The sequence below is a fragment of the Leptosomus discolor genome, chromosome 4 (assembly GCF_034619465.1).
Source record: "Leptosomus discolor isolate bLepDis1 chromosome 4, bLepDis1.hap2, whole genome shotgun sequence".
NCBI classification, from domain to species: Eukaryota; Metazoa; Chordata; class Aves; order Leptosomiformes; family Leptosomidae; genus Leptosomus; species Leptosomus discolor.
Genome location: NC_141394.1, coordinates 69737688 through 69747261, shown reverse-complemented (window position 1 = coordinate 69747261; position 9574 = coordinate 69737688). Strand labels below are relative to the sequence as shown.

Genomic DNA, 9574 nt, shown 5'->3' with positions numbered 1-9574 from the left:
CAGCTTGTGGGCTTCTGGATCCATGGTTCCTGTGTGTCAGAAGACAGTTCAAATCACCAATCCATAGGGTAGGGTTTTGTGGGGGAAGGAGGGCACTGCAGCAGAGATACACGAGTCGTGTAGAGCAGAGAGAGCGAGACTGACTCAGTGACTTAGCGACTCAAGTCACTTCTCTGGGAGAAAGAAAACTTGGGGCTCTTTCATGCTTCGTTTGGGCTATTCATACCTTTTTTGGCTTATGGTTCTGTTGTAAAATGCACAATGGCAAAAATGGGTGCAAAATGTACATTGCATATGCTCTGAGCCCCTGCACCAGAAGTCCTGTTCTAGCTCATGATGTTCACACTGTTGCAGGAAGTGTTCCAGATACAACTGGAGCCAAGCCAGTAAATGATATCGTTCTTGCTGGGCTTCTGTAGAGGGTTTTTGTTGTGTGAAGCAAGCATGTCTCTAGGTTTCTGCTATCTCTCACCTAGTCTATTTGGAATAAAGGTCCTATAGGAAGAGGGTGTAGTTTCAATCAAATTCTGTTCTCTTTTCATCAAGCTATATGAAGACAGGATGAGATGCAGTGTCTGCAAGAGAATATACCAAAGCAATACATTTCTCCAAAGTTGCATACCTGTTTTTAGGTAAGCTTTCAGGGTGACAGGGTGGCAGGCTGTGACTGGGTCTGCTTCTGTAGCACCTAAACCTGCAATTTTGTCTTGCAGTGAACAGAAGAACAGTATGCATCTGTTGTGTTAGAACACAGTTTTTAATAAACTAAGGGCTATAATATGAAAAAAATCAATTTAAAAGCAAAGAGTCTCTGATATGATTTTATGCTTATTTCTAACCTGAAAGTTTAATGCCTTTTTCTAAAGCATTGATTTTGATTTAACATGCTCTCTGAGTCTTGTGGTCTTCTTATGTATTAGCATTAAGATGAAAGTCCTAGCTTAATACTGAAAAAATGGCATTATTCTTCGTTATTTAAAAAAAATGAGCAGTCTAGAAACCTGAACAATGTTATCTAACTAGATCCCGAGCATAAACAAAGTCCATCTTAGTTTTATGGATGTTAAATAAAAGATGCTTTTAATTTAGCAGATGCATGCACTATGTACAACACACTGGTCCTACTATGGGACCATCAGAAGTTTGTTTGTTTTTTTGTTTTTTTTTTTTTTTTTTCTGGAGGTTCAAATTAATCTCTTGATTGGAAAGAAATATCTCATAAAATGAATAATTTTTCCAATACTTACAAACAGGCAGGTCATGCATCACACTCCATGCACCACCTGCGTGTTTCACCATTAGGGTTTGATGTCCTGTGGAGGAGCAAATTGACTTTTTTTTTTTTTTTCCAACATGATCAATAAATCTCAATGTTACCATCAGGAACAAAAAATCAATGTTAGCCCACATACAAGAGAAGAATTTAAGGAAGCAACAAAACAATGTCCTGCAAGCTATACTTAATTTTTCACACACCAGTGAAACATCCATGTGATATTAATGTGTTCATGTGGTAGCACAGTTTATTAAGTGAGCTGTGGAATCCTGGGCAATGTACACTCAGAAACGTCAGTCACGATGCTACAACTACTAAAGTCAGTGTGTTAGTAACCAATGATGAGTGAACGTTTGACTAGTTTCCTAACTCCCCTCATGCAAACAACACAGTGTTGAATGCACACACAGCACATTCAAGACAGCAGGTACCACTGCATTGTAACAAATGCAGAAAAGAAAGATGTTTTTCTTTGATGTGTTTTGTCAGTGCTCAGGTAAGTCACATCACTGCTTTTTTTGCATGGTTTTGGTCCATAGGTAGTTGTTAATGAGAAAGATGGTTATCTGGAGTTACTTCTGATGAAATCCCAGGGACCTCTGTCTTTAACCTCCCACTTTTACTGATTAATTTGTAACTTGTGATTTTTCTGGTGCTGGGACCACCAGGCATGCCTGTGGGCCATAGAAAATAGCGCTGAGTGGCTGGGCTTGTATTCAAATGGCATAACCATGTTATATGTGAGCAGCAAACAGGTCTGGTGATTGATCCACTGCTTCAATTTTGCTTAGTCATTTAATCAATCTCAGACCCGTTTGTTTCAATGTACTATTTCAGTGCAATAGCAAATGTCCCTTATGTAACCGCTGGTGCACTCAAAGCCTGTCGGAATTGTCTGAGATTGGCTGCATGCGCGGGAGAGGAGGGTCCAGGGTCTTGTGGTTTCGCTGGATGGTCTCCTGGGGAGGTAGAGGCGAGCCGGAGGTGTAAAATGGACTTTCCGAGGTGGGCTGTGCGGAGAGCTGAGGGTAACACGTTCCCCACCCCTCCTGCTTTTAACACACCCTCCTTGATTTTGGGAACTGGCATCCCTCACAGCAAAACGAAGCCCTCCCGCCTCGGGGTCCCGGGGTCGCCTCTCTTCTGCCGAAGCAAAGCCAGGCGCGAGCCGCCCGGGGCCGCCCGCCCGGGGTGCTGAAGGGACAGCTCCGCGGGGGCGCGCCGCGCTCCCGCCGCTCCGCGGGGGCGCGCCGGCCTCCCCGGGGCTTCCGCGGGCACCCCGTGCTCGGCGGACACCCCGGCGGAGCGGCGGGCCGGGCGCTCCGGGCTCCGCGGGCTGCACACGGCGGCGCCTCATCCCGGCGGCGGAGCCGGCGGCGCGGGCAGCGCTGCGCTCGGCGCGATCACTTCCGTGTCAGCGCCGCCTGCCCGCGCGCGCGCTGCGGGATGGGGCGCCCTCGCAGCGCCGCCGCGGCGGGGCGGAGCGGGGCCACCGCCCCCCCCCCCCCCCCCCCCCCCCCTCCCCCGGGCACCAGCTGCTGCGGCAGGAAGAGGGCAGCGCCAGGCCCCCCCCCCCCCCCCCCCCCGCCCCGGGGGCGTGGGGCTGGCTGTGCTTCCTTGCCCCCCCTACCCCGGCCACCCCTCTCCTCTCCCCGCCGCTCCCCCTGCGGTCGCCGACCGACCCCGAGCGGCGGGGGGCAGCGCGGAGCTGGCCCGCCCCCGCCCCGCACCGCGGGCTGCCGCGGCCGCGCCCCCCGCCCGGCGCCCCCCGCCCGGGCACCGCCGCAGCCTCCTCCTGCGGCGGGAGGCGGGGGGAGTGTGAGCGTGCAAAGTGGAAGAAACTCCCTCCGGCTCGCTGAAAAGGGGGGGGGGGGGGGGGGGCTGGGGAGATTTTGGGCTTTTCTTTATTTTTTTTTTCCCTCTTTTTTTTTCCTCTCTCCCCCCTCCGAAGCTACGTAGCAGTAGGTGACTGGCGCCCGGCGCCCGCCCGCCCGCCGGGAAGGACCCTGTTTGCACCGGCTGTGTGTGCATGCAGAGGGCTCCCTCCTCCCCCCGCCTCCCGCCCCCCGGACCATTCTTTATACCGGGGGAGCGTGTGCACTGCGGTCCTTGCTCTGGGAATCGCTGCTGCTCTTCCCATTCGTCAAGGGCTTTCCAATCACCTGCCTCTGCCACCCTCTCCTCTCCGCTCTTTGTACTTTATTTTCACGTGCTCTTTACTAACACGGCTATTTTTAAATCCCGCTTGGATCTATTTCTTTCTCTCTCTCTTAATTTTTTTTCTTTTTTCTTTTTTTTTTTTTTTTTCCGGGGGGTGGGTGGGGGGAGGGAGGTTAACGTTTGCATCTCCCTAAGGCAAAGATCCCACCAGCCAACCCAGCTCCGCCACTGCTGCATCCATCCATTCATTTTTATGGTCACTAGCAGCCTATCCCGGTAGCAGAAGGTGCAGAGAAGTGGGAGGCAGAGAGAGAGAGAGAGAGAGAGAGAGAGAGAGAGAGAGAGGGAGGGAGGGAGGGAGGGAGGGAGAGATCCGGACAGCGAGAATGGCCGAGAGAAAGAGGAACTGGAATAAAGAAGATGACCTGCCTGTGTATCTAGCCAGGCCGGGTACGACAGCCCAGACACCGCGGCAGAAATACGGGGGGATGTTCGCCTCTGTGGAGGGGGCCTACGAGAACAAAACCATCGACTTCGACGCCTACAGCGTGGGGAAGAAGGGGTCCCGGACCCCGCGGAGCGGCAGCCGGCACGACATGCTGGACGGAGGGGACAACTACAGCGAGACCGCCAGCGACATCAGCGAGGTCTCCGGCTCCGTCATCAGCTCCCCGGGAGACCGGGAGGACAAGACCCCGGGTGTGGAGATCAGATACCCCGCGGGGAAGGAGCTGCTGCAGGGCCAGGACAATGGGCAGGTGAGCGGGGCCGGAGCGGGGCCCCGGGCCGGGAGCCGCCGCCCCGACCGCCGGGCGAGCCGAGCCGAGCCGTGCCGTGCCGTGCCGCAGAGCCCCGCTCGCTAGCGCGGGGGCACGGGGCCTTCTTCGCGGGGGAGTTTGGGCACGGAAGGTCGGGGAGGCACGGACCCCTCCTCCCCGGCACGGTGATGCTATAGGAAGAGCCCAACTGGGCCCTAAACTCTCACTCGCCTGAGCTTAGTGGAGGCGGGGGGGGAGGGGGGGCAACCCCAAATATCGTTTTCCTTTGTAAGTGATGGCGATGAGTTTTCTCCGTTTCCCTCCCTGCCGGTCAAACGCTGCCCGTGCCGGGCGGGCTGGAGGGCAACCCGAGCCCCCTCGGCGCCTCCCCGCCGCTCCCCGGAACAAAGCAGCCCCCGCTGCACTCCGGGGTGGCCGGGACAACTCCGCGGAGCCTGTCCCGGGCACAGAGCCCGGCTCTGCCCCGGCCCCGGCTCTGCCCCCGGCTACCCCCCCCCCAGCTCCCCATGCGCCTTCATTGTCTCCCCGGCAGGGAGCGCGTAAGGCGGGAGGATCCGCGGGAACCTTTGCCCGGCGGTTCCTCGCCTCTGGGGCTGCAGCCCCGGCTCACACTGCAGACTTCACGACAAAGTGAGGCCGGCGGGGCCGGCTGGCCCCTGCCAGCTGTGCATCTCCACCTTGCCTCTATCGGTGGTGGCACGCAGGCTGGAGGCAGACCCGGGGGGCGGCTTTCCTGGGAACCGGGGCTGTCATTGATTTCCCCTTAGAAAGAAATGCGGCCTTGCAGTCACCTCCCTGCACAGAGGCACCCTTTCCCTTAGCACCCAGCCGGGGGGCTGTATGGCCTGTGTGGCCTGTCTGTGCTCTGTTCTTCCCGCAGACTAAACTGAGAGTTTCCACTCTTTTCTACCCTGCTTCATTTTGAGCATGAACGGGTCTCTGGTCCTCTCTGGGCTGGGGGCTGGGTGCAGGTGACACACAGCCTCCCATGCAGCCCGGTGGGTGCCTGCTGTGGTGGGACACTGAAGCGAGCAGGCAGGGCTTGGTGGGACACTGCGTCTGTGATGGTGCTGCTTCACTGCAACGATCTCGGGGTTGCCTTCAGAGGCTGCCAGCTGCAGTGCAGTCTTCTCCTTCCCAGCTCATCTGAACTCCTGTGTCTTTTTCCATGAGAACTCCAGGGTGGTGGGAGGGCACAACACACCCTGAACGTCCCCCGTCTTCTGGGACATCCCTGATGCCCTCTCCCCATCTTCCCTTCTTCCTGGGACTCAGGGTAGTTAGCACATTGCACACTACCTCCCCAGATCTCACTGTGCTTCCAAAGTTGTGTGGCTCTGGATTGGACTTGGGTGGGTGAGGAGGAGGTTGGGGGTAAAGCAGGCAAGATTTGGTCACTGGCTTAGGAAGGTGTGCTGTAAGCAGCAGCCATGTGCCTGAACCCTGCGCAGCAGCGGCTGGAGCTTTATGCAAGCTCTGAATGGTGATTTCAGGGGAGATGTGTCAGGGATGTGGCCTTGGTGGGAAATGCCTTGAATCTCTGTGCGTGTGTGTTGCAGGGGTGTGTGTGGTGTGTGGCTGCTTGTCGGGGGAACTAACTTGGGTGCAGCTCTGCAGTGCCTTTTACCTGCAGTTGCTCATGGAGCCTTAATCAAGCACACGGGTGGAGGGAGGCACTCTGTGAGTCACAAAAGATGGATTTCAACCAGTCGCTTCTCTCCAGCAGCTGCTGGCATAGCATCCACCTGGCCTGGCCTGGTCTGGCCAGGCTGTGCTGGGCTGGGCCATCACCCACGGCCTCCCTGGGCACAGGGCAGTTTAGGAAGTGGCACTGGGACAGTGACGAGGAGGGCGGAGAAGGGCAGTGCTGTCGGGGTCGGAGCCGTTGGTGGGACAGAGCATCGGCAGTGCCATTTGGGTTAGTGCCATCAGGGACAGAGGTGGGCAGTGCCATGGGGACAGAGCAGGCATTGCGATGGGGACAGAGCAGGGCACTGCCATCAGGGTCGGTGCCACGGGGACAATGCCATGTGGGGAAAGAGCCGGCAGTGGCATCGGTGTCAGTGCCATGGGGACAGAGCAGGCAGTGCCATCGCCATGTGATGTGCAGTAGGACCTCCAGCCGGGCGTTATCCGCCCCGCCCCCCCCCCCCTCCCCGGTCCCCACCCTGCGGGAGCCCACGCGTGGGACCCCGCCGGTGACCTCGGCGTGCGAGCGGGGCGGCGGCGGAGTTGGGGGGGCGGCGTTTCCCAGCGCCGGTGCGGGAAGGAGGGAGGCTCCGGCTGGATTGATGGGCTGGGAAGGGGGGCCGAGGGGGTAGGGGTGGGGGACAGGAGGGAAGGAAACGCTTCCTGGGTTGAGCTGAGCGAATCCTGCTCCGACCTGCAGCCGGGAGGGCGCTGCTGCCGCCGGGAGAGGCAGCGCTCGCCGACCCCCCCGGGAGCCGCGTCCCTGTTTTATTGCAGCCGGAAAAAAAGGTGCCGGGTTTGCCTGGCTCCCCTTCCTCCGGGCGAGGAAACTTTGCCTCCATTACGCAGCGCTGCCGGGTCGCCCCCGCCCCGCCCCATCACCCGACCGGGCTCTGAATTACTATTCCTCTTACTACACCGGTATTTTTCCGTCGGGCTCGGCTCGCTCCTCGGGGTGTGTTGCGTGCGCCCGGCGCTAACGAGAGCCGACATGTCTTACCAGGGCAAGAAGAGCATCCCTCACATAACGGTAAGCGGATCCCGGCAGGCAGCGAGCCGCTGCCCTCGCTCCTTTGTTAGCGGGGCGGGGAAGGGCGTCTGGCGGGAGCGCTGCGGCCGCGGCCGCGCAGTGCCCCGCGGATGGCGGCGGAGAGTCCGCCAGGCTGCGGGGCCGCGGCCGAGGCTCCCCGGGGCTGGGTGGGTGCGGGCGCCGGTGCCCTCTTCTCCTCCTGCTGGAGCTCCGGGCTGGGAGTGATTTTATTTTATTTTATTTTATTTTATTTTATTATTTTATATTATTTATTCTATTTTATTTTTTCCTTTTCATCGCCCTGCGCACGGCCGGGGCTCCGCGCTGCGTGCTCTCTCGGCAGCCCGGGGCCGGCGGCGGTGGGTCGGGGCGGGGATGGCCGGCGGGAGGCTCGCCCCGGCGCTGGCGGGGCCGGGGGCCGGGGGCGGCGGTGCCGCCCTCCCGAGGAGCAGGGCGCGGGGAGGCTCGGCCGCCGGGCGAGGCAGAACAAAAGAGGGAGGGGACGAGCCGCAGCACAACGTGCCGCCGCCGCCGCCCCCCGGCAGCGGGCAGGGGCAGCGCAGGCCCCCCCCCCCCCCCCCCGGCGGGGGCAGGGGGCGGTGGGCCCGGGTGGGCTGGGGGTGCGGAGAGATGGGAGGTGTGGAAAGGGGGGGGGTGTGGAAGCGTGGAAAATCAAAGAGCGCCATGATGCCAGCACCAACACCTCTGCGCGCTATTAATACATCAGACATGGTGCGGATCAGAAGTCAAAGAGTTAATCATAACCATCCTCTTCCTATCTGTGCCTGTCTCCCGCTAGATGCTTTTATCCCCGAGCAAGACTACAATAGAGCATGCTTTCCGTGCCAGGAAGAAAGGATCTGGGTCCTTTGATTCAGTACCTTGTTTCCCATAGATACAGCGGATCGACCGGGGCTGGGGATAAAGACTGGGCAGAGCTGGCGGGGAGGGGGGTTTCAGGGAAAATCCCCCCCGGAGTTTGGTCACGCAGAGATTTTCCCCAGTAGTGGTGACGGTCTCCAGGCTGGTGCCTGCTTTCCTCTTGGAGGGGTGGATCAGTGGGTGATGGGGGTCACTGCTGCTGTGGCACCCGGGGTAGTGATGAGTGGGGAAGCAGGGTGAGCTGAAGGAGGCTTGGGTTCGTGGAGCTTTCCCGGGAAAACTGGCACCGTTGGGGTGTGGGGCAAGTTTCAGTAGCTGAAGAGAGGGCTGACTGGTGGGTGTGGCAGCTTCCTGAGCAAACCTGATGGTTAAAGGCATTATCTGAGCCACTGTTATAAGGCTGTAAGCACCTCGAGGTTTTTCTCTATAAAAAACCCCCAAACCCTTTAGCCAGAATATTTAATCAGGAGGGGAACAGCCTCCTTCTAAAAGCAGAGTTTTATGGTACCAAAGTGCTGCATTTATACAGTTTTCCACTATCAACAGGCAGCAGTGCCTGGTGGCCAAGGCTGAGCCTGAGTGTTGCAGTGGCTCTTTGGGTGATGGCTCCTCTCGCCTTGGTCCTCCATCCGTTGTATGACTTGCAGTTACTTGGGGTACCTCTGGACTGGGAGAGGCCCTGGCTGCCCTCTGAGTGAGCGTCAGGTGCTTTGTGCGTGGCTTGACCTTCATTTGCGGCTGAAGCATAACAGGTTCCCACCCATAGCTGGTTCTTTGCTCTCCAATTTGGAGTAAAAGAAGAAACTGGAAGAATTGGAAGTGTTTGCCTTGTAATCAACAGTTTGTTTTAATTTCTTCACTTCTCACAAATTTCCTTTTCTGTGCTGGTGAGAGGATTGCTGGGAAAAAGAAAGCTCAAATCTCAGCTTGTTCTCTTTGAAATGGGATGTGTTGAAGCTTCTATAAATGAATATTCATTAATGCTTGTGAGTTTTGTGACCAAATCAAAGGCATAAATTAACGTTAGCGAAGTTGGCAGGCATCAGACTTGGACTGCCTTTTTTGTTTTAATGTTATACACTTCTGGCCCTTCTTCTCCTCCAGCAAAAGCAAATCAGACACTCTGTGTTACACCTTGTACTTGCTGCCCGTTCCACAAGATCCCATCGGATTTGTCTGCCTGTGTTTTCTGAAAGCCTCATTCCAGTATGGTAAATTAGATATTTCATCCTGCCACTAAGGAAATACGTTGGAGCTTCAAGCCTTCTGGGTTCTGAGGAGATATGATAGCTCTGTAAAGTTATGCAACAACAACAGTGATGATGAAATCATATAAAAATGTCGCTTGTTACTGTGCTTAACATTCCCCCCCCCCCCCCCCCCCCCCCCCTTTTTGGAGCTACACCACTAGCTCCTGGGTTTACTGGAATAGCAAGAAATTAGTTTTTGACAGTGTCCTGTGTGCTGATACTTTGCTGTGGCTTTACCTGTACCAAGCCTGTGTTCCTTGCATGGGGCCAGGAGCTGTCCTGAGCATACAAGGAGAACAACATCCAGCACAGGCAGCACCTGTCATCAGTACCTAGCCAAAACCTCCCTCTGGCATCAGATCTGCAGCATCAGGAACTTTGTGAAGAAAGAGGCAGAGGCTGGTTTCAGTTCTGGTCGGCGTAGGAGCAGATACCGCTCTTGGGAACACAGCCCTGTGCTGTCCTTTCTGGGTTACTCCCCTTGGGCATAACTGCCTTCTCATGCTTT

The 9574-nt window shown here is 56.8% G+C and overlaps 1 protein-coding gene across 1 annotated transcript in view; it reads left to right on the top strand.

Annotated features, from left to right (window-relative positions):
* Positions 1 to 3822: 3822 nt before the first annotated feature.
* Positions 3823 to 9574, top strand: part of CRMP1 (collapsin response mediator protein 1) — a 50775-nt gene continuing 45023 nt past the window's right edge. Inside the window, exon 1 of the mRNA XM_086464731.1 lies at positions 3823 to 4194. Within this exon, the coding sequence (XP_086320857.1) occupies positions 3823 to 4194 (372 nt within the window). The remainder of the gene's footprint in view (positions 4195 to 9574) is intronic.